Source organism: Carettochelys insculpta, chromosome 1 (assembly GCF_033958435.1).
Source record: "Carettochelys insculpta isolate YL-2023 chromosome 1, ASM3395843v1, whole genome shotgun sequence".
NCBI lineage: Eukaryota > Metazoa > Chordata > Testudines > Carettochelyidae > Carettochelys > Carettochelys insculpta.
In genome coordinates this window covers 265887442-265912290 of record NC_134137.1, presented here as the reverse complement: position 1 = coordinate 265912290, position 24849 = coordinate 265887442, and the positions used below count along the sequence as shown (strand labels likewise).

The 24849-nt window shown below is 41.3% G+C and overlaps 1 protein-coding gene across 2 annotated transcripts; it reads right to left on the bottom strand.

Moving 5' to 3' along the window:
• Positions 1-509: 509 nt before the first annotated feature.
• Positions 510-23699, bottom strand: LOC142007227 (cytidine and dCMP deaminase domain-containing protein 1-like). 2 transcript variants are annotated; one of them, XM_074983794.1, is made up of 11 exons: positions 23578-23699; positions 21580-21766; positions 18241-18720; positions 16599-16648; positions 14555-14676; positions 13240-13360; positions 8328-8358; positions 6206-6301; positions 5773-5888; positions 3481-3625; positions 510-2712 (listed from the first exon to the last, which is right to left on the bottom strand). In XM_074983794.1, the coding sequence occupies exons 1-11, from the start codon at positions 23653-23655 to the stop codon at positions 2657-2659; spliced, it is 1482 nt and encodes a 493-aa protein (XP_074839895.1). In that variant the 5' UTR covers positions 23656-23699; the 3' UTR covers positions 510-2656. The 2 variants fall into 2 exon arrangements, with proteins under 2 accessions (XP_074839895.1, XP_074839896.1); XM_074983795.1 differs by having other exon boundaries at positions 3481-3622.
• Positions 23700-24849: the final 1150 nt, after the last annotated feature.

Below are 24849 nucleotides of genomic sequence, written 5' to 3'. Positions count from 1 at the left end.
CAAATCTTTACAACATACTTACGTGACACCATTCATTGCACGTGTAAATGAAAGGGACTTGGAGGCTCATATATGGGTTTTTGTGAGTCTAATGGCACAAATCAGAATCAATTCCTCCTCCATGTGAGTGAGTGACAGCACCACCAAGATCCCACGTGACCAATGTCAAACATCTGGGGTATGCTATTCATTGCTAAAACTTTAAAAATGCACAGGAAACTGCAGGCAACATTATATTCTCAGAGTAAAATGTGGTCATGTGCTCAGCTGGAGAATGTCCATTCACGGTGGTTCTGTTATAAGCTAGCATATTACAAATGCATGGTAAGTTTTTAGTTAAAAGCAAAACCGGTTTACGAGCCTCATCTCTGTTAACTAATCTGTGGGTAATAAAGTCATGTCTGGAGTCTATCTTCTCAAACTCCAGGATAACCATATTACCTTTAAAATGTCTCTCTGTCTCTGTTCCAGCTTCCGAAGGAAAGGTACAGACTGATGCCACACTCAGCTTTGTTTTGATTCATTTACTTAAATGCTTTCCAGTGCAGGATCATTTGACAATTATAGTACAAAAATGAAAAAAAAATGTAGAAGCTCTGTGCAAAGCCTAATATCTGATGCTACAAGAGGCTATTTCCCTAGTACAGGCAGGTCTCCACTAGAAGCACTGCATGTGCCTAGCAGCACTGATGCAGCTGTTTGGTGAAGACACTGTATGCTCAGGGAAGAACACTGTCCCGTTGACATAACTACTGCAGCTCTGTGAGAGGCGGAAACTATGTCAGCTGGAGAGTGTTTCCCATGGACATAATGCTGGTGTGGACAGCTGTTAGGTCACTGTAACTTGCATCACTCAGGTGGGTGTCTTTTTCGCTATCCTGAGTAATGTAAATCACAACGATTTGAGTGGGAGTGGAGACCTGCCCTGAAAAGAGTGCCCCTGGCCTCAGCATGCTATTGTGCATTAGATTTCACACCGGAAAAACAAGGTATTATACATATACATTTCCACACCTGAAGCAGGATGATTACATCAAAGTATTCATATAGATCATTGTTAACTTTATAGCTACTCAATATTTGAGTTTGTCTGTCCTTCCATCTGTTTGTTCAAGAACTCCTCCTAAACGGTAAGAGTTAGGACCTCCAACTTTGGCATGCAGCTTCCTCCTATCATAACAAAGCAAGGTCAGGGTTTCATCATGCCAGGACAATGGGATGAGCATGGAATGTGATTGCTTCTCATGAAATGGAAAGAGAGGGCTCTGCTAGCAGAGATAGCTATATTGTGTAAGGACCGCAGGGTGCAGCAGGATGCTAGAGATGGGGACTGGAATACCTATGACCCCATTAGTGCAGCAGGGAGTAGAGGTAGACAAACGGACAGCTATCTACTATATATTTCAGAGAATTTGTCCGTTTGTGTGTTTGTCCATGTGTCTGTCTGTCCCTCCACTGGGGGGAGGGATGTGCACCCTCCCTTGGCTTTGTCCACTGGGGAAGAAGGAGTTTCCGGAAGATCTTCACAGGCTGTGTGTCTCCATGTGTACTTCAGAGTCCAGAAAAGCTTCTTCCAGACTTCAAACCATATGCTGCTATGCTAATGAGGCATGGAAAATCTGCATCCAGGCCTCATCCACATCTTCTGGTTCACTCCTTAACGTTCCTCATCCAGAAGAAGTGGCACATGGAGAGGCAGCCATTGTGATTATTTGGGATCTCTAAGTACAACACATGAATTCTATTTGATGTTATGGAATTGTTGTATCCGGAAACACTTCCCTTAGGATGAGGAATCCACCAGACCCATAAGGAATTGTGAGCCCTCATGGCTGTTCTCTGACCAAACAATGGAGCTAAGCTAAGGAGACTGTCCATACAGGGAAATCCGTTCAAGTAAGTATCTCTGCATGGAAGGGAATCAGAAAATGACTGGCAGAAGAACAAAGAAACCAGAAGTTGGTAGGGGCCACAAAAATCTGGGGGAAGACTCACAGATCAAGGCAGAGGAAGCTCTGGGCAGGAGCAAGGAAAAGAAGTGAATACTATCTTAGTTGGAGATGCAGGGCTAGCCAAGTTCAGCAAGCGCTAGCTAACTTAAAAGTACTCATTGATTCTCAAATGAAACCATCAGCTGCAGTAAAATAATCCTGGACATCCCAATGGAAGCCCAAGTCCCAAGAACTTTCCAGAGTAGTGAAGGAACCGAGGAATGGAAAATGCATATAAGTGTGTTTTCTATGTTGTCTGTGTATATCTTGTGTTGCTAAAACTACTGGTGTTTTAGCATGTGATGCAAAGTTTTGTGTCTCTACTGGCTTTCACTGTCACAGGGGTAAAGTCTGGACTCTCTTCATGAGGCTTATAGAGGACACAGGGCCCATCTCAAAGGATCCCAAACAACAGCCTAGGAAACTGTTGTGCATAAGAGCTGTACTATGTGTGTGGAACTGTCATGTATTTTGCTTTCCATTATTTTTGCTAATATGCCTTGAGATTTCTGGAAGAGATACCAATTAAGACACATTATTTGAACATATAACATCATATCGTGCTTCGCATCTCAAAATTATTAGCTTGATACTTAACTATGTGAAAGAGCTTTTTAAAGGTTGGGGGTTTGCCATGTCGCTAAAACTCTTCTGTGTTGTGATGGTTATGCTAATTTGTCTTCTTCAGCTTTCTCAGCCGGACCGCCTCCATTTTGTGTCTCTGAAATTATGGCAAAAATATAAGACAGATATTAAAATTAATTATTTGGAAAGATGATTCCAGCCGATACTTTGCTAATCACTGAATTAAACAGGTAAGGGTCAACTGAAGCAAACACTAATCTGCACCCCAGTATCATTTCAGTAACTTACAACTGTTTCTCAAAAATCACCACAGGTGTTTGTTAACGTCATTCTACACAGTGCATGTCTCAGTTCCACAAGACCCTGTTTTCACAGAATGTCCTGCACAGCCTACACAATCAAGTCACTGCAGCATTGGTTAGTAGCTTACTAAATACAATGGGTCACCCATTGTGTGTCAATTAGTCATTTTCAGACCTCCTCACCGGTGCTCATGCTTCCAGGGACTGCCTTTCCCTTCTGTGTTTGTACAATGCCTAGTACAATGGGGTTTTGGTTCATAACTGGTATTTCTCAGTACAAAGGTAATACAAACAAATAAGCAAACAAATATAATAGTAAGTGCTACTCTGACTCTAGCTACTTCCAAAATAACGTAAAGTTACATCACTGATTCACCTGAATCTGTGTAATGAATTCTTTCCATTGGTGAGACTAAGTACAGTATTTAAGGAGCCAAGAGTTAGCAAGGGTTGTTCTCAGACATTTCCCATGTCATAGAAGAAGAATATGTATCAAACAAGTATTTAGATTTTCCTGTTTTTTAAGTGAGAGAATACAGGGTTTCTAATCAGAACCTCTTAGGTAAAACAGTAATATTAGTTCATTGGTTTATACTATGTACCTTCTGTCTTGTCCAATGATTCAGTTTCTAGGTCTGATTCACTCTCCACTAACAAAGGACTTGTTTTTTGACCATCTTCTTTCACTGTATCAGCAGATGCAGCTCTGTGGACTGCAGACACTTCTAAAGAATTGGAAATGGCCTGCTAAAATATTAGGTATAGTCACTGGTTTCACACAGTGCAGAGTATAATAAGCACAAAGTACCTGAACAGAAAGATCTTGTTCATAGAAAATTATGGGAACAGTAATTATAAAATCTTCTGTTAAAATGGAGTCAGAGATCATATGGCTGGCATATATTAGACAAAATGTAGTTAAAAAACGAGAAGCTCATTAAATATTAACCATTTCAAGATGTTACATGGGACTTGAGTTTAATACAAAATCTTTCAACTTGTCTGAAAGATTATTTACGGACAAATGTTGCTTTAAACTACAGCTTGTCTATAGGACAGGAGGGTCCATGCTCCAGCAGGATTCAACTCAAACCCCTCCAGCACATTATCAATAACCTACAAGCTAAACTGAAGCATGATGCTACACTATGAGAGGCCTGTGCTGTCTTACAGACAACCACCTACTCTCAGGAAAATTCTCACAACCACACACCATAGGGCAGAAATACTAATCCTGGAACCTTCCCTTGCAACAAACCCCGTTATCAGCTTTGTCCACATAGTTACTCCAGAGACACCATCACAGGACCTAAGCATGTCAGTTACCAGATCAGGGCTCATATTCCTGTACATCTACTAATGTTATATATGCCATCATGTGCCAGTATTGTCACTCTGCTCTGTATATTGGACAGACTGGAAATCACTTTGCCAAAGAATGAACGGACACAAATCAGACATTAGGAATCGGAATACACATAAACCTGTCAGTGAGTATTTGAATGGAGTAGGCCATACCATTACAGAGCTGAGAATCTGCATCCTACAACGAGGAGACCTCAACACCAAATTACAAAAGGAGACATCTGAACTGGAATTTATTCTCATAGTTGACACTTTGGGACTGGGTCTTAACAGAGATAGCAATTACCTTATGCATTACAAAGAGAGCTCCCCCATCTTTGATATTTGTAGTGATCTTAGGCAAGTTACTCGATAGACTCTTGAAGTAATTTTATTCCCCCTCACCCTTTGCCCCGACAGCTGATTTGTCAGCTTTCGTTTCATTTTTTGTTTATTTTCTGCCTCTCCATTATATATTTGTCACACCAGTTCATTTTCAGCACTATTTCCAGATCTGAAGAAGTGGGTCTGCCCCACAGAAGTTCATCACCTACTAAATTACTTTGTTAGTCTTTAGAGTGCTACATGACTGCTGTTTTGCTTTGTGAAGATACAGATTAACACAACTACCCCTCTGCAACTATTTACTTCAGAAGGCAGCCATTCCAAACCCCTAATCATTTTTGTTGCCATTTTCTGAACCTTTTCCAATGCCAATATATGTTGTTTGAGATGAGGTGACCATACCTGCACACAGTATTCAAGATGTGGACGTACCAAGTATTTATATAGAGGTAATAAGATATTCTCTGTCTTATTCTCTATCCGTTTTTTAATATTTCTTAACATTATATTTGCTTTTTTGACTGCTGCTGCACATTGAGCGGATGATTTCAGAGAACTATCCACAATGATTCCAAGGTCTTTGTTTTATAGTATGTATAATACACTAATATAATGTGAGTTAATATCTACTGATACAGATACACTCCCTCTCAGGGGTGTCTTCTTATTTGAAAGGTCAAATATGGTAACCCTACAAATACAAAGCAACTATAAGAACTACATCTTCCAGAATTCTTAGTCTTGGCCAAGCTCCATTAGTAAGGAGATTAGCAGTGCTTACTCTTAAAGGGGTCCACAATTTCAGTTGAAGTAACCAGAGAAATTATATTAAATTTGTCAGTCTCGGAAAAGACTAGATAATCAGGCCAGCATACTTTTCAAAATGTCAGATAAAATTTTAAAGTCAAAGGGATAATTTCCAATCCGTTAAAAATTTAGTAGTAATCATGTTACTTATTGTTCACAGGCCAGTTTAGTGAAGTTTTTATCTTGACCATGCTATTTATTATTATTTATTCTATAGTCGCACCCAGGCATGGACCAGAACATTACTGTGTTAGGCACTGCAGAAATACAAAATCGAAGGATGGATCCTTCACTAAAGAGCTTATTCTTTTTACCATTATAATAAAAATATTTTAAGCTTTACATAGGCATATTTTTCTGGTTTCATCCTATTTATTATATTTTTAAAAAATGTTTACCTGACCGTAAGCATGTCCTTCATCTCCTTGTGACCATATTTCCTTTGTCATTCCTTCCTTGTCTCTTGACGTTGAAGTTCCTTCAGTATCCTTTCTACCATATTTCTCTCGATCAGCTGTAAGTAAATCCACAACTCATAAATACTGTTTAATGAAACTTAGAACTAAGCAGAAACACAACTCCCTCTTCTCCTTAAAAGACAAGTACTTCCTTACGTTAATAAATATTGTACGTCTGGGAAATACGGCTTACAACAATTTTTCAGAACCTTTATGGTAGATGGTGGGTTCTTGAACACTGTTTTGTCTTAATCTGAATTAATGCCAAGGTGGGAAAGGCTAAAAGCACTCATCAGACTCCCTGCTGAAAAACTTTAAAGTCATTGCACTCTTCCACAGATCGCAGAGCTAATATTAAAGCCAGAAAACTCACCTTGGAGAGCTAGAACCCTTGCATCACAAACGCTCATTCCTTTTTTGTCATTGCTTCTTAGCACAAAGGGTTCAGTGTCTGGATCATTTTTATCTTCTGAATGTGGGTTCCATGTGGAGGGAAATTTAATGCATTAATTTCACGGTTAAGCATCACACACTCAGAAGGCAGACCAGTGTCAGTCTCCAACGCCGTGGAGTCCTTTCACCTCAAGACTTTGGCAATGGTACTCAAAAAGTACTGTCTTTACAAACATATGGAACTACTCTAAGAGAAGGCAAATGGGTATCAACACAGTACTGAAAAACACAGTAGTTCTACAAAATGTTCAGAAACAGTTGCACAATTTTTGCAAATCAGTGACTTCTCTTGGGGTGCGTCTACACTTGCATTCCTCTTTCAAAAGAGGTATGCAAAGGCGGGGAATCAAACATGCAAATTAAGTGACTATTTGCATATTTGGCACCTCACTTGCATATTCTTATTTCAAAAGAGTTTCTTTCGACAGAAGAAAACCAGTGTAGACCCAAGAGCTGCGTCTTTTTTTATGGGAAGAAGGATGCTTTCAAAGATGGGGTTTACTTTTGAAAGAGCAGTGTCTACGCTGGTTTTCTTCTTTCGAAAAAAGCTATTTCGAAATAAGAATATGCAAATGATTTGTCAGCAATGTAAATTTGTACCTCATTTGCATTTTCGATTTACCTCATTTGTATACCTTTCTCGAAAGAAGAATGCAAATGTAGACACAGCCTTGATGTAGTTTTATCAATGCGAAGTATAACCTATTAATGCTAACAGGAGTTCCATATTTATTAAAGGAGTAAACTAATTCATCTTTCTTCATATTTTAGTGTTTTTACATTAACTTGACTATTTTACATCTCCTTGCATCCTTGTCAAATGTATGTCACAGGAAGTCAGTCAGAGTCCAGCCAGTAAGGACAGAATTTGATTTGCATGTGAAATGAGGATGAGCAGCAGTTCCAGCTGTTTACTTTGTGGGCTCCTGTGCTTACAGAAAGATGACGCTCTTCTGATTTTCAGGATCCCCTTTTTCTGAATGTGTGAGTTATCACCAACTTTCTAGTTTCCATATGCTGATTACTACTTTTAAGACAAAGGCTGGCAGCAGCATCCTTCATGTATAGTATACAAGAAGATTTATCTGGCAGATGGTTGGGGAGCTTAGGGCATGGTTGAGGGTGCAGGAGTCAGGGCAGGGGCGCTCAGGGCAGAAGTAGCAGTGGTAGAGTCAGGGCAGGAGATTGGGAGGTGTGGGGGTCTCAGGGAAGGAGTGGGGATGTAGGAGTCAGGGCAGGGGATTGGGAGGTGTGAGGGGTCTCAGGGCAGCGGGTGGGGTGGCGGAGGTGTTGCTCCCTAAGGCTAGTCCAAGGCAGTGGGGGCCGTGCTGCCAGTATTGCTCCCCAGGAAAGGCCTGGGGCAACAGGGCCACACTGGCTGACTGGCAGCTACTGCCCTGGGCCAGGCCAGCATGCCAGTCTGTGCCGCCCAACTGGTGGCTGCTCCACAGCTCTCACTTGCTGTGGTCATTCTGGAATATAACCATCCCTGCTACCAGACCCCTCCTTTGCCTTTGGTGAGAAACAATCACATTCCAGACACATCCCACTGTCCTGGCACAACCAAAACCCTGATCTTGCTTTAAGTTAGGGTAAGTGGAAGCTGAATAGCAAATTTGGTGGTCCTAGTGTTTAGGAGCAGTTCTTGATCAAACACACTCATAGACAGATGGACAAACAGACAGACACACAGACGCTCTCAAATATATAGTAGATGTTCCTCTCTTCTTAGGGGAGAGCACACTGGCAAGAGCAAGAGGATGGGATACAATTTGGGAAAAAGAACAAAAATAGAAAGACTCCTTAATAACTTTGATAGGGCTCATGTACTGAGGGTGGATAAAAGGGCTGTCCCACTGTCACAAAGAGAATAAAAGGCTGAACTGAAAAGGCAACTCTGCTGTGCAGAGTTCTACGTAGCTGGCAAATCTCTTTAAACTCAAAGGTTCTTTGCATATCTAAAGTTATGTATTTGTTGATCAGGGCATAAAGCAGTATTTTCACCAGTTTAATATTTGCTTGTGTTTTATATAGTTGCCTACCTGTTGAATCCTTAGTAGCAACTTCTGATTTCTTGAAGAAGAAAAAAAGAGATAATGAGTGAAAAATATTGAACAATTCACTTTTCTAATGAAAAGAGGCATTCTTTAGAGTCTAGTTGTGCTGAAGGGAGTATTTTAAATAATCTCCGTGTTCATTTCATAGTGGGGCATAATGTAACTATCAGCCTTAAAGTGACTTGTGACTGTTAGGTAATTTTATTGCAAACGTTAGTTAAAAATCTCTATCTATGGAGCTGTACACATCTGATAGAACTGGAAGGGGACCTTGAGAATCATTGAGTCTAGTCTCCTGCCCTCACAGCAGGACCAAGCACCCTCCCTGAGAGATTTGTTTTGAACTATTTTCCCCACACCCCCAGGCTTATAAGCTTTAGCTCAGTGGGCTGAGTGTTGGCCTTGTAAACCCAGGGTTTTGAGCTCACCCCTCAATTGGGCCTTCCAAGGGTCTGTAGCAGGTCAGATTAAAAAAAAAAAAACCACTTCCAGGGATGGTGATGGGTCCTGCTGTGCGGGCAGGGGGCTGGACTTGATGACCTCCCAAGGTCCCTTCCAGCTCTGTGAGATGTGTGTATCTCAGCTCTATGTGTAGACAGTCATTAAAAAGAGAATTTATTTCAATGATCTGTGTTATCTTCAGGAAAAGTCATTTCTCATTCTACTTTAATAATTATACTGTACCGATACCTGTGTACAGGGAGTGACTGTAGACTTGGGCCCTCTGGCCCTAATCATACAACAATTTGTAGCTGTAGTCTCATTGAGCTAAATCTATATGCAACTGACACCTGTGACTTCAAATACCCGTCCTAATTGGCTCTATCAGATAGTCAATGAAACACTGTTAATGGAACATCAGAGTTACCATATATTTAACATGCATCGAAGTCAGAAAACTGTTTCCCACAGCGAGTTGCAGTTGAGCCTCAGCTGCATATAGAGGACCAAACCCTTTCAAAGCTGAAAACTCTAAAATACAGCAAAACCACCCTGGCCATTGAGAGGGTATACATGGAAAATCATATTCTGCATCATGAAATTTCTGACTTCTGTGCCTGGGTAATTTCAGTTCTAATGGTTTTGTTTGAACATAGTGTCATTAGCTAGTTAAAAGTCATTACATCATGTAACAGAGGTCATAGCACCTGATCCTGTAACCACTGCAGTCAGTGGTAAAACTACCACTCACCTCAGTATGGAAGGATCAGGTCCCTAATGCACTATAATTACACGTGCAAATAAATATACAGGTGCCTTTGATTAAATATCAAAATAAAACTTCCCACATATATTCAGGCAGCCTATGTTGAAATGTCACCGTTTTGTAAAAGGAGAGAAAGGCCAGTCATTCTGATAGATACTACATGGGAAATTTCAAGCTCTATAGGTAGGACTCTTCATTTTCAGTTTCTATTTAATTTATTTTTTAGTTACTTAAATCACAGAAATTAATCAGTGTTTATTTACCACAACAGAGACACGTGAAATCAGTTCTTAAAATATTAACAACCTTTCTGGGTATATGTCTGGGTTTATTTTGGTGGACGGAAAGACAAAGGAATAAAGGATTCAGTAGAGTAATCGTTTGAATTCTGTTCATCAGTGTGGCTTGGTGCAAAATTAAAATGGAACTCAAAATACAATGCAACCTCTGAGTTTAAGAAAACAGTAGAAAACAATGTACCTTTAATCCCCAAATAAATCTTTTCATTTGAATAAATGGTAGACATAGAACTACTAGCCTACAAATTTTTACGTTGAATCATTGGGCCACTCCATTTAGAGCACACCGTCCACTTCATCCTTTTCACCTTTTTTTGTTTTGTTTTGGTTTTTGTTTGTTTTTGGGGTTGTTTTTTACTTTCAAATAATTCCTTATGTTCTGAAACATATTCTGATATGGATTTTCCTTTTCCTCCCATTTTAATGCATCCAATGTTTAAACTATCTGCTAATAACTTGAAATGTGCAGGTGGCAGGTATGAGATTCATCAGTATGTTCAGATACACTCACACGTCAAAGCTTCCACATGTGCCTGTTTGTTTATTGTGCATATCTTCTAGATGAATACATAGCTGAACTTCAAAGGAAGTTTTTGCGTATACACATCCTAGTGTATTATCATAATACTTACAACTCATGTACTGTATTTTCCTTAAATATCTGAATGACACAAAGTAGGGTTCGAATCAGAAAAAAACTAAATACTATTGTAAAACCCAGGAATTTTCAATATAATCTGGTTTAAACTGAAAATGAAGGGACTTATCTCTAGCGCACAATATTCCCCAAGGCACGGAGCTCATGAAAATTGCCACAACACACTCCATCAAGAAAGCTGATAGTCCTGTTATGCCTCTCCTAATGGCACTTTAAAAGTAGGAAAATTTGAAAGGAAATGAAACAGAAGATAGCGTAGCAAGATTTAGGGGGTAGGGGATGGAACCAATAGCCCATATGAACTATGAGTCAAGGGGGGCGATTCTCCTGCTTGTATACTCACACTAGCACAATTCTCAATAAGCTAGTACAAGTTTAAACAGCCATGTAGTCACAGTATAACTGCTCACAGGTAGACTCAAACCTGGGATCTCTGGAGCTTAGTGCAGGCACCTCTACAGGTCAAGCTAAAGACCAACAGGCTCTCAGCTTAGGTTGTAGAGAACACTTATTTTTTCTCTGTGAAGCAGTCTCGGTGCCATCACATGGGAGAGTGACCACACATATGTGTGTGGGTTACAATAGCACTATGGGTAGTAAAAGCAGAGTTAAGGTGTGCTGAGTACTTACCTACCAGTTTCAGGCAAGCCTGAAAACATGGGACTCTATGATTTGTCCTTGATTAAAAGAGAGACAGAGCTAAGGTTCACCAGACTACAGAAGGGGAAGGGGAGTGTCTGTGGCAAGCTAAACCTTTCAGAGATCCCTTGGGTATTTTAAGATTATTTTCTCTTAAATGTTTTGAGCCTATGATTAAATCAATAATACCCTTTTTTAATGAAGATCATTGTAATCAACAAGTCATAGGTTGCCAAAGGGAAGAATGGGAGAGAACCTACTGGATAAATATCAGAGAGGTAGCCGTGTTAGTCTGTAGCTTCGAGAACAGCAACTAGTCTTGTGGCACCTTATAGACTAACAGATATTTTGGAGCATAAGCTTTTGTGGGCAAAGACCCGCTTCCTCAGATGCATGGGGGAGTGGTTTCAGAGGGGTATTTAAAGAGTGGGGTCCCAGTAAAAAGTAGGGCCAGAGCTGATAAGGTCTATTCAGCAAGGTGGAAATGGCCCAGTATCAACAGTACTTATCAAAAGGGAAAAAAACAAGTTAGGTCAGACGGGGATGTGAGCCTTTGGCGGAGTCTAATGGGGAGATATTAACGCCCAGAGCAGAGAAGCTGGTTTTGCAAGCTGCGAGCCACTCCCAGTCTCTGTTTAATCCTTGGTTAATGGAGTCAAATTTGCAAATAAATTGCAGCTCAGAGATTTCTCTCTCCATTTGATTTTTGAAATTTCTTTGTTTCAGAACTGTCACCCTTAAATCTGCCTCCCAAGGTCTGTGAGAGTGAAAGATCATTGTTCAGGATGGGTTGCAGATCACTGATGATGAGTTGGAGAGACCTTAGGTGGGGGCTGTAGGAGATGGTCAGTGGTGTTCGTGTAGTAGATCCATTGTTTACACAATCCATTGTTTACAGCCAGACACTAAGGTACAACCGTATTTGCTCTGATCCATCAGACAGAGACAAACGTCTACAAGACCTTTACCAAGCTTTCCTCAAACTACAATACCCCCCTAAGGAAGTGAGGAAACAGACTGATAGAGCCAGACAGGTACCCAAAAGCCACCTGCTACAAGACAGGCCTCTCAAGGAAAACAAGAGACCACCACTGACCATCACATACAGCCCCCACCTAAGGCCTGTCCAGCGCCTCATCAGTGATCTGCAACCCATCCTGAACAATGATCTTTCGCTCTCACAGACCTTGGGAGGCAGGCCTGTCCTCGCCTACAGACAGCCTGCCAACCTTAAACAAATCCTTTGCAGCCACTACAAATCACAAACCAGTGACTCTAGGCCTGAAACCAGCCCCTGCAACAGTCCTCGTTGCCAACTCTGCTCACATATCTACACCAGTGACATCGTCACAGGACCTAACATCAACCATACCATCAGGGGCTCCTTTACCTGCACATCTACTAATATAATATATGCCATCATGTGCCAGCAATGCCCCACTGCAATTTACATTGGCCAAACTGGACAGTCTCTCCATAAAGGAATAAATGGACATAAATCAGACATCAGGAACAGTAATGTACAGAAGCTGGTGGGTGAACACTTCAATCTCCCTGGACACTCAGTGGCAGATTTAAGGGTGACAGTTCTGAAACAAAGAAATTTCAAAAATCAAATGGAGAGAGAAATCTCTGCGCTGCAATTTATTTGCAAATTTGACTCCATTAACCAAGGATTAAACAGAGACTGGGAGTGGCTCGCAGCTTACAAAACCAGCTTCTCTGCCCTAGGCATTAATATCTCCCCATTAGAGTCTGACAAAGGCTCACATCCCCCCGTCTGATCTAACTTGATTTTTCCTCTTTTGATAAGTACAATTGATACTGGGCCATTTCCACCTTGATGAATAGACCTTGTCAGCTCTGGCCCTCCCTTTTACTGGCCTCTGCTGGATAAATGTGTTTGGTACACAAGGTTCTGCAGCCTCGGGCCATTTGAGAGTGGAAAAATCATGTGAGAGCACCTGGAGAGAGTTAAAGGCAGGAGGCTGAGACTTGAGAAGTTGCACTCAGAGAAGCCAGAGAAGGGCGCAGCTGCAGTCAGCTCTGTAACTGTGACACATAGCTTTTTAGTATAAACTTTCTGCTACCTACTTTTTCATATCGATTAGGCCAAATGATTTTCTCTATCTTCATTGCTTTAATTAGGTTTTCACAGATGCCACAGGGCTCACATGTGGTGATTAATTCAGTGCCGCTCAGATCATCCTCAGTTCTGTAACAGACAGAGACCCTGTCAGTTTTATAAATTAGGTCTTTTTGGGATTATGTTATTTTTCTTAGCAAATCTAACGTGAGTTCTTCTTCTGTCTCTTCCTCCACCACTGACTGAAGAAGATTAGTAAGGCTCTCAGACTTGTGCCTAAGAGTCAGGACACACCATGGGTTTGCTGCCAGGGGATGTGATGGAATAAGGTTACGTTGTCTATATCCAAGGAGGAGTCTGCAAGGTCCTCCTTTCAGGACTGTACAGATAATACTCCTGTACACACACACACACACACACACCGCTCAGATTCTCCTCTCCCACCACTGCCCCCCAAGTCCTAGCCCAGCTGCCTTCCTCCCCTTCTCTAGCAGTGTGACGTAACATAGGCTTGGTCTATGCTAGACATTATAGTCAACTACAGATAAGAAATTCTAGCTATGGCAATTGCATAGCTATAATCAACCTATCTGCAGTTGACTGTAAGGTCTGTCCTCACTGAGGGAGGTCAACAAGAGTGTTTCTCCCATCGACCTCCCTGACTCCTCATGAGAGGAGTAGTACAGGGGGTCAACTGCTGATCCCAGAAAGATCAATTTTTCGCATCTTTACCAGATGTGTGAAATTGAGCTCCAGAAGGTAGACCCTGAATGGGTTGATCTCCCAATAAGTACAGACATACCCATACTCTAGCGTACCTTTTTTGCAATCTTATCCATCAACCATTCATCCATGGCTCGGCCCATACCCCAGTCTACATCCCTTCTCCTCTTCCCTGTCCCTCTCCCCACTGTCTCCATTTTCTCTTTCTTGCTACTCTTACATCTCTACAGGTCCTATCAGGTCCACCTACTCCTCTTTCCTTTCCCACTTCTACCTCTTCCCTCCTCCCACCAGCACAGACTTGGGATGTTGTGGACTCTTCATCATTCGAGATATTTAAGAGCAGATTGGATAGGCATCTGTCAGGGATCATATAGATGGTGCTTGGTCCTGCTGTGAGTGCAGGGGAATGGACTTGAGGAACTCTCGAGATCCCTTCCAGTTCTAGTGTTCTACGATTCTATGAAATTTGGGTTCCTCCTTATTTCTGGTCAAATTTGCCCCCATCCTGTTCCTTCCTCCACCTTCTTCAGCTCCCACATCCACACCCACTGCCACCACCTCCCTCCTCTCTCATGCTACAATTCCTCATATTCCTACCTTAGAATAATCGCATTAGCTTCTGCACAGATGATTGCCTGCTGGTCACAAGTACAGTCATCCTTTTGTGCAAAGAGACTATTTGCTGTCCCTTTTGGAAATCCATTGTAGCCAACAGCAATCTATAACAACACCAGGCAAAATTAAACAAAACAAAACAAAAACTATCCCAGGACCCTGATGCATTTAGGCCCAATCCAACTCCAAGAGATTGTCATTGACTTCCATGGAAGTTGTTGTATCACTGAACACTTCAATCAGCACATTATTATTCTTTGAGCATGTAGATTTCTTTCTTCCCAAATGCATGGATTTTGAATTATGAATACTAACTATATCTGAAGTCCCAGTTAGGGTTATATAGTCCCACCAGCAAATCCTGATTTTAGGACAATTTTTCTTTCAATGTCCATGAAATCTTGATTATGCATATTTGAAATTTGCTTCCCATGAACAGTCATCTCAGTAGAACCTGATTAGCCAAGAGATAAATGCAAAATTGTTGGGATGCATTAAGAGAAATTTTAAAATTTGAGTGAGACTGCACTGTTTGCCCAACTGAGGCAGATTATTTATTCATCTTGCACACTACATGGATTGTGTGGATGTAGGAAGCAATAAAAATGTAGTAGGACTGGCATGCAGGAAAGTCAGCTGATTAGTAATAATATTTATCAAAGAGAGGAGGCTTTGCACAGTCCAAGCACTGTGTAGACAGGAAATAATTCATCATCACAACATCCCTGTGAAGTAAGGAAGGATTTTTACCTGCACTCTTCACAAGGAGAAGCAGACACAGAGGGCCTGATTCTGATCTCACAGTGTTGCAACACCACTAACTTGGTCATAGATCTCAAAAGTGCATTCCTTAATTACACTCTTCCTCAATCCGCTGCACCATGTTATGTCCTGGCATGTATAGTTGTGTGAAATATTAGTAGGGTTTGGGTGTAATAAGATAACAGGTTCTAAGGCCTATGGAAGGGTGAAGCTATGCACTTTATGAGCCTCATTATAACCTATCTCAGTGGTTACACTGGTGTGTCATGAGAACTGTCCAAGTGTGCTGTGAAATTTCATCAATTTCACGCCCGCTGGGGCTCTTTGCAGGGCCACCTAAGGGGAAATGCCAATGCCTTTTCATGCTGGGAGACAGCTGAAATTCTGTTTCCCAGCCCACCTCCAATTTTCTGCTGGGGAAAGAGGGAGGGAGGGAGGGAGGGTGGGAGCCTTTTGGTGACGTGGTTTAAATGCTGTGTCCTGACTCCAATAGGCTGGTGGGGAGGGGAGCCTCCTTTCATTGGTTACTTGTTTACTCATCATCCCTAACATGGTGTTAAGCAGATTTTCAAAATGTGTGTCTGTGCTCGCTGTCTAAAACAATGGTGTGTTCTGTGGTGGATTTGAAATATTAATGCATTTGCTCCTTCTTTAGCTTGTTGTGTGCATTACTATGTTGCAAACCTCTCTATTTAGACTGTAACCATACTAAATGTAAGAAAATGTAATGTTTATGAGCAACAATTTAGCTCAAAATGTGGGTGTGCCATGGAATAGTTTGTCTCATTGAAGTGTGCTGTTACTGAAAAGGTTGGGAACCACTCGTCTATCTGAATATTTGATACTTCTTTATAATTCATTAAAAATACTAATATGGAAATATGAGTAACTTGCTCCTTGAGCAAATTTCACTATCTTTAAATCCCTTTCAGATTTTGATTTGCACGAGGAGTGGTGGTTTAGGAGAGTTTTTAAGAACCATTACCTATATTAGTACATTTAGCCTCCTCGCTTACATAAATAACACTCAAAACCCCACAGAAATGTTGTGCCTCTTTTATGACAGACTTGAGTTCTTTTAAATATTTCTATGCATCAGAGTAAAATCCTACAAGCAAAAGTTTACCATGACAATCAACTAGCACAGGTTCATTTTTGCCTCAAAAAGAACACCTAACAGCAAGGCTCAGGGATTTTTCTTATCATTTTCAAACTGTACCTAGACTAATATTAATGGTTCTTGGGCTGCACATTCTGTACTTACAATGTCTTCTTTTCTGTAGATCAGTGTCCCCACTCCAGTATTGGGACTGTCTGGCATGAAAAAAAAATCAAATAGTGAAGACACTGACAAAGTCTCAGGACTTGAGTCACTCTGTTGGTGCAAAGTACACGTTCCTGACCAGAGGAGATTACCGTTATCACTACTGCCCTCTAAAGAAGATTCAACCAAGGCAAGAAAATGGTGCATTTCAGTGACGGCTCTATAGCAGCACCAGCCCTAGGGGCCAGGATTGTGATGAATCAGCACATCCCACAGCTGACTTGTCAGAACAGAAGACCTCAGCTCACACAACCTTATGTCTCTAAGCAACCCATCCCTAGCCCCACATGGTGGTGTCTTTTGAGTGGAATGTTAAATGCTTCTAGCACTCCCTACTGCTCATTCCAATTGTTGTTATATCTTCTGGTATCTCAGAGAAAGCATGAAAATACTATCTCACCCCTGAGAAATAGTCATAGTGGTTTCTGCTAACCCTTCTGACTACAAGAGGTGAATTCATCCCCTCACCTTCCTCTGTAGAATGGCAGCATGGGTCACTTGTGGGTTTAAGCTAGTGTAACTTGAAGTATTTAAATAACGAGTTGAGGACTCCAGTAACTCAGCCAGAGCTTATGAATCTATTACAGGAGTGGTGGGTGAGGTTCTGAGGTCTGCAGTATGCAGGAGGTCAGCCAAGATGACCATGATAGTCCCTTCTGGAATGAAAGGCTGAGTCTATGAGTAGGACCAATCACACCAAGCCAACTTAGCTTGAAATGCAAACTAAGCAACATGGAATACTGTATCAGAATTGTTTTTAAACTGTTATAAAATTGCTCCAAATTTGCAAATGTTTAAGTAATTCAAAACCAGGCAAGTCTGAATAAAGAAATAAATATGTTGGAGCAGAACATCTGACATCCTGTGTGGGTATGCAAAAGTGGGCAAGGGACCGGCTGTAACAGTAATGTCTCCAGTCAGTGCACAGGGACTACTACCTGCCTACAAGCACCTCCAGAAGCACTAGAAACCCCAGAGGAAAAGAGGGGAAGGAAGGGTCATGTCCCTTCTGGCTAGTCAAAGATAAAATGTGAGCCATCCTCCTAAAGGTTAATGTTATGGATGCCTTTCCCTTGCTCACCAGGGACCTCTATGAACCAATGTGCTTCTGTGGAGTGTAATTCCTCATGAAATTCTTGGTAGTGCAGTGTGGCTCTTCACCAAAACATCCTGGTCTAGGGTTAGTGGTGCAATCTGGTCCTTTGTTGTGGATAATTTTGCCAAACTTTACTACCAGCCTTGAAATTATCTTTTTTCAGAGGACCTGTATTTGTTCTGTAGTATTACGGTACAATTAATGTAACCTGGTCTGTCTTTACCTTAATCTTCTAACACAGGCAATAACACTGTGATATTTCACCTTAGCATAGCAAGTTGTCTACACACATGCAAAACGTCCTTGAAAGTCATTATCTTACATAAAGTTACAGAACTCAGTCTTACAGCTTCTTATTGTTTCTTCCTCTATCACATATTAAATAGATATGATTCTCTACTATATAAGACTTTAAATTCCTGAACTCGTATCTTTCCTATACTATATTATTTACTGACTTTACCTTAATGCTAATCATTCACTTACCATTTCTGGCTGCTAGTAAGTTACAGAGCTGCAATGCATGAGTATACTTGGGCTGTTTTGAAATGCTACGTATAGCATCTTGAAAGTTATTTTCCATTATTGTGGCATCAGTGCCACCTGCCAGTGTCTGAAAAGACTCCTGTGCTTTTTCAACATCTTCTTTATAAGAGTCGTGGAATAGTTTGTCTTTTTTAATATGTGCCAGGTTGAGTATTTCTAAAATTTTAGATGATTCTAAATGACTATCATATACAGAGGTAATTGGAGCAGTGTTCTTATCAGTTGCAGTCGATCCTGTTCGTGGAGAAATCCTCTTCTTCACTCTTTCGACATCTAATATTGGTATGTAGACTGCTGAAGTGATATAGCTTTCCCTAAAGATGTTATCAACCTGTTCCGCTTGCATATCAATTAAGTTCACAGTTACTTCTGTTGTTTGCATTTCAAGGTTAGGCCAGTAATACACTTGAGAAACTTGAGCTGTATGAAGAAAAGATATTAAAAATGAAATATAATTGACACACCTTACTAAGTAAAATTATAGTAGCAGGGGAAGTAATTACACTCATTGCACTTTTTCATGTGTTATGTATTATCATAGAATGAAGGCTTCTACACACAATGGGGTCTGGCTTCATGACCAGTGCTCCTAGATACGGCTGCACTATGCATAAACCACTACCACTACCACCATCATCACTGTACTAAGATGAAGGCCTAAGCCCATGCAGCACAGGCCTGGTCTGATGCCTAAGGCCTAGCAACAACGGACAAACATGGCTACCATAAAGCAAAGCTAAGCGGTGAGCAAGAGGCAGGCTCCTGATAACAGAACTTGGCACAAACAAGGCTGTGAGTGCAGAAGACCAATTGGTAATTGGCCCGGGTGTAGGGAAATAATTGGTACTGGCCGTAAATTGAAATCACAAGGTACCACCAGCTCATTAAGAAAGAGCTTGTTACTTACTCCTCACAGATACCGAGCCAGACTCAGAAATGGTCTAAAATGACAGCATAATGGATATGAGATGATCTAATCAAACCACAAGGTGCAGGGTGATGGGTGGTATCTAAGTAACATCAGAGAGTGGCAACCTGAGAACATCAGAGGGTGACAGCCTGATACGTCGGCAGTGAGGTGTGATTTGTATGTATCCGAATGTAAAGTGGTGTCATGGGGGGACAGTCTTTGTATGACCTAGGGGGCAGTGGAAATTTCCCACTGACTGAGTCATTCCATTGTGGCAGGTACATATCTGCAGTGGTTCAACAGAGTCTACTGACAACTGTTACTGTACTGTACTGTTACTGTACTGTACTTTACAATGAACCTGGCCTGGCACCCACAAGCCTTATCTGGTCTGTGGCCTTGGGGGATCTCTCGGGGTCTGCTGTGATCACTGGGCCCACATCATTGAACACACATGCAAGCAGCCTTCTGGTTATCAGCACTGATGGAGCCAAAGACCCATGAGGACAACATGGCGGTAAATCTGCTGAACTATAATCACCCTCCAGGTACAACACCAGTGACAGAAACAAGAAAACATGAGGAATGAACAGCTGCTGTCCGCAAACTACATCTACCTGTTAATCTCAGACATAATGCATCCTCTTCACTGAACACGTTATCAGTGAATTGAAAACACAGCTCAATCAAGAGTAAAACAGAAATTTCACCCTGTATTAATATACATTTTAAAAATTTATATCTTTTGCATTACAGACATGCTGTGAAGTCAGGGACCTATTTTTTCATATTTATTTAAGATTGTTGTTGCTGCTGTAACTGGAAATATCAATACATCCCTAAATATACAACTGTCCACATATATCAATATTCCATTTTAATGTCCATAGTTTAAAATTAATTTCACCATTATAAATCTTTGAAACATAATTCTATTTAAAATTCAGTTAAGTCAAGTAGGTCTTGATGTTTTTATTTGTTTACAATGTGATCACTAATTAACTGTGATTGAATTAAGGATATATCTGATTCCTTTCTATTTAGTAAGATGTTACCATAAAGAGTGAATCTCTTTAGACTACCCAGGAAGCGTTGTTTCATGTAATCTTATTAAACTTAGTGAAACTACTCATAATTGTGAAACTAGGTGCGGCTATCAAATGTTAATACTCAAATCTGGCTGTGTCTACACTACAAAAATAACTTTGAAGTTGCTTACTTCAAAGTACAACTTCAAGGTAAGCTACTTTCAAGTTGAGCATCTACAGACACCTTACTTTGAAGTTCAGCTTTGAAGTAGGGCACTACTGCATTCCCAGGAATGGAGTAAGGACTTTGAATTTGGGCTCCCTAGTTTGAAGTTAACTTCAAAGGGAAAGTAAGGGAAGTAAGGGAAAAAATGTGTGTAGGTTCTCTGCTGGCTACTTCAAGTAGTGCCTAACTTTGAAGTTAGTTCCTAGTGTAGACGCACTCAAAAATATTAAACAGGTTCAGTGTGATTCAGGATTTAGTTTGTTGTTGTAGGTGTTGGCGGGCAGGATTGTTGTTTTTTGCAGGCAAATGTATTTTGAATCTTAAATGGCAACCAAATATATAACCATTTATTTGTCTTCTGTATTTTTGCTGTGCATAAGTGATACATTAATGTTTCCACAATGACATCCTCCCATAATTTTTCAGAAACATTCCTCTAGATTTGTACTATTTTTCTTTTTCCAGTCAGCAGGCATCAGTAGCCATAGCCTAGCAGCTGAGAGCAGCTGAGAGATTAATTTTCCTTTCTCGAGTTTGACCATTTCTTTAAGGAAGCACCAGCAGGCTTGCCCAAGGATCATTTAGTAATAATATCCAATAAGTTGTAATATCAGGTTACAAACTGCATTATCCTCATTGCAAATTACACTCTAATGACCAGGCACATCCACCACACACGCACATAAAAACTTTCTGTCACCCAATTTCTACATTTATTCCCAGACAATCTCTATATTTTAAACCTGTCGGGAAACATTCAAAAAAAAAACAAAAACAAAAAACTAAACAATATTTTCCTGACCTGAGCCTCCAGCAGGACACCACTGGTCAGAGTTAACAATCTAATTTCTGTTTTAATTTGACTCATTTACTCACTCATTTTTGATAACAGAAGCTGTATGAAAGTTAATTGAGGAGGATAAGTGGGGTGATCCTCCTCTCTAGACAACCATCACTCAACAATGGGATGAGTTATTCAGCAAAAGTCTGGGGGGGATAGGAGAAGAGTAGAGAGGGAAAGGAAGTAATCCTTGACATGACTCTTCTAATCAACCTGTGAGTCTTTCAAAGGTATGATGCCAGTTAGTTACAAGTATTGTATCTCTGATACTGACCTTGAATCAAAAGTTTTGCACAGCTAATGCAAGGCATTCGAGACAAGTAAACTTCACAGCCTCTCAGTGCATTTGGAAACCTTAGCAATGCTTTTGGCACGGCATGAAGCTCCTTAGTGGAACAGTCCATTGTGATAATCCTTTTTGGTTTGTTAGCTTCACAGATGACAATTCCAGTTTTGAAAAACTACAAAAAAATTTACAATACAGTATCTTTAAACCTGCTATGGGATGGCAATGTCCATGTCATCAAAGCAAACCGCTTGCAGCACCTCCTTCTGAGTAAACGTGTCCAGGCCAGAGAAAATGTGTTTGAGATTGACTGGGAATGTGGTTGGTCTCCCACACCCAAGACATAAGTTGATGCAGTGCATCTCCAGGGGAATCTCTGTTAGGGCTTGGCCTCGCTGCAACAGTGAGTTCTGGTAGGCTCAAGTTACTACACTCAAGCCAACCTTGTTTAAGTGCAGGCAGACACAGTTGAGAACAACACTGGAGTTACACCTTACATAATCCAATTAGCAGCACAGATAATTAGATTGGCTGCTGATGCTTTATTATACTTCAATCCATCATCTTGAGTTTGAGCTTCAGCCAACCAATAGCTAGATGTGCCACCTAGCTTGATCCTAAAGCACTTCTTAACTCAGGCCAGAGCCTGGTGCATGACCCAGAGGGGTGTCACTCAAGTTATAACTCAGCCTAAATGTGCCATGAAGACACACTTCCTACAAAGTCCTATCTAGATTTATGTTTGCTCCCCACAATGAATTGCATGCAGGAAGGTAGAAGTTGTATGACCGACAACCTTCCAATATGGTGAACTCTGCAGTGCAACTGCCCCTTGAGGTGCAATTTACATCCTCTCTTGCACGGAGGAAACAAGCGCAATAATTTCACTGCAGGACCAAACAGGAAAATACTGATTAAGAGATAATATTTTGGACAGAGGTAAGTGCATTTAATATCCAGTAGCAATTGTAGAAGAGTTGTGAGATGACAAATATAGAAAAGAATTATGTATTTCAGTATTACTTAATTTAAAGTTTTCTTCAATACAAAAGTCTTCTTTTATATTTCTGTCCTTGAAAATTAAGGCTGAGTATGATACAAACTTAAGTTTTCTAAGAGCTAAGTGTTATCAAATATATGGTTGGTGTTATTTAATGCTTATATCACTCTAGTATCCAAAGACCTCAGTAAAGTTGGGCTCCATTGCACCAGCCAATGTCAATCCCTAGCCCAAAGAGCTTACCCTAGACATTTTTAATAAGCATTATTAATGGGAAGGAAGGCAAGAAGTACTTATGTCTGGAAATTGTCCTCCATACTGATACTCAGGTCCCTCAATATCCATAAGATAGAAAGAAACTGCAATCAATTAGTATTAATATAGCCAAACTATTCTGCTTACTGCTCCTACTTATGCAGTGCCATGTTAAACAATATCAGAACATCCTAGACTATGTCACATATAGATTTCCTGATGGGGGGCACTGAATTTTATGCTTTTGAAAATGAGGAACTACCAGAGTTGGCTTGAGGCTGACATTTCATCTGCAAGCCTTCCATACACAAAGGACCAACCTGCACAATCTCTGCTCATCTGGTCCTGTACCACTTTCAAACACACACCATCAGTTGTGCTGCATGCTTGTTTTGTGATATACCAAATATGGACTATGACGAGATCATGTGAGACTATCTAGGGTTTGAAAACCACTTCACTCATGGGAAATCTTTACCAACTAATGTTGTGATGTTATTAAAAATTATTCCACCACTGTTGGCTGGCATAGGGACCAAGCATTTATACAATTTGGGGGCGAAGGGACGGATTTTTTGATTTATCAGAGTTTCATAAGACATTTTGCATATAGTAGATTAAAATCCAAATAGGTCAAAATCCTGATCAACAATATGTAATAGTCGAAATCCTAAGTAATAACATGGGCTTTTTTTATCATGCATAATAGACAATGAATTAATTCAACTCACTTTTAAGATATTTGATTTTTGTTCCTTATTACCCCCATAATTACAACTTGGCTCTTGACAGTTGGGTGAATTTTCCATATGGAGTGCTAAAAAGATGCACAGGTCTTCTTTATTTGGTAGACGAGCTGGAGGACCTGGATTAAAAAATGGAATTAGGAGCTGGTTTGTCAGAACAAGCATGGAGTAAAAGCAGTACATAGAGAGCCTTGGCAGCTCATAATCTGGTGGCAGAGAGTCTCAGCCTGGCTGGGCAGCCACAGCCACAGGAGGATCAGCAGCAGCCAGGGAGCCAAAGGTGGGAAGCTGGATAGGAGAAACCAGTGGGGCCCCAGTGGTTGTGCAAGTCAGAGGTGAGTGGCAGGGACACTACGGTTGAGTTGCTGGCCAGGGAGCAGTGGGGCCATGGCCACCAGGGAGTCATAGAGCTCGGAAGCCACACGTTTGGGAAACTGGACAGGGAACCAAGGGGCCAAGAAGCTGGCCAAGAAGTCATGGTGGCTGGGGAGCCATCAGGAAGTTGGCTGGGGCTGGCTGCCCATAAAACCAAGAGGAAGTCAGCCATGGAGCTGTGAGGCCAGGAAGCTTCAGAGCTAGGAGCTGGAGGGAAGCCAGGTGGGGAGCCAAGAGCCTGGGGGGCCACAGGGCCAGGAAGCTGGCCAGGCCACAGAGCTGGAAGGGTGTGGTTGGGCCACGTGGCCAGGGAACTGACAAGAAGCTGGCTGGGAAGCCAAAGAACCAATAAGCCAGCTGGGGATGTGGCTGGCCGGGGAGCTGGCAAGGAGTGGCAGGGCTGGCCAGCCAGGGAACCGGCAGGAAGTTGACTGGGGAACAGTGGACCATGGCAGCTGGAGAGCTAGCCAGGACGACATATGCGGAGCAGTGGGGCTGGGGAGTGGTAGGAAATGATGGGGCATGGCAGCCAGGGCAAGGAAACTGCAGCTGGAACCAGGAAGATGGTGCCCACAGCTAGACTGCTACCTGGAAGCCAGCATTCCCAAGCCAGGAAGTTGCAGGTGGCATCAGGGAAGTGGCTGGGGTTGATTGCCAGGAGGGGAGCCCCAACCCCTGGTCCAGCAAAATCCCTCATCTGAGACTGCTCAAGTCCCAAGGGTGCTGGACCAGACAGGCACAACCTGCAGTACAATCTCTTTATCATAAAAGATGAATTTACACTGTAGAACTAAGTACAGAATATAACTGTATTCAGAAATAAAACTTTGTAAATTCAAGAACCTAGAAAGTCTGCTCAGTCCTCCTTCCTGTTCAGCCAAT

What these genes read in the sequence shown, in the direction of transcription:
- LOC142007227 (XM_074983794.1), bottom strand. Translation starts at nt 23,655, where the DNA reads ATGGAAAATTCACCCAACTGTCAAGAGCCAAGTTGTAATTATGGGGGT. An exon ending in GGCCTAATCGATATGAAAAA is followed by an intron (nt 8,359 to 13,239) that starts GTAGGTAGCAGA and finishes TTCTTCTTCAAG; the next exon opens with AAATCAGAAGTTGCTACTAA. An exon ending in AAGGGTTCTAGCTCTCCAAG is followed by an intron (nt 5,889 to 6,205) that starts GTGAGTTTTCTG and finishes ATTTACTTACAG; the next exon opens with CTGATCGAGAGAAATATGGT.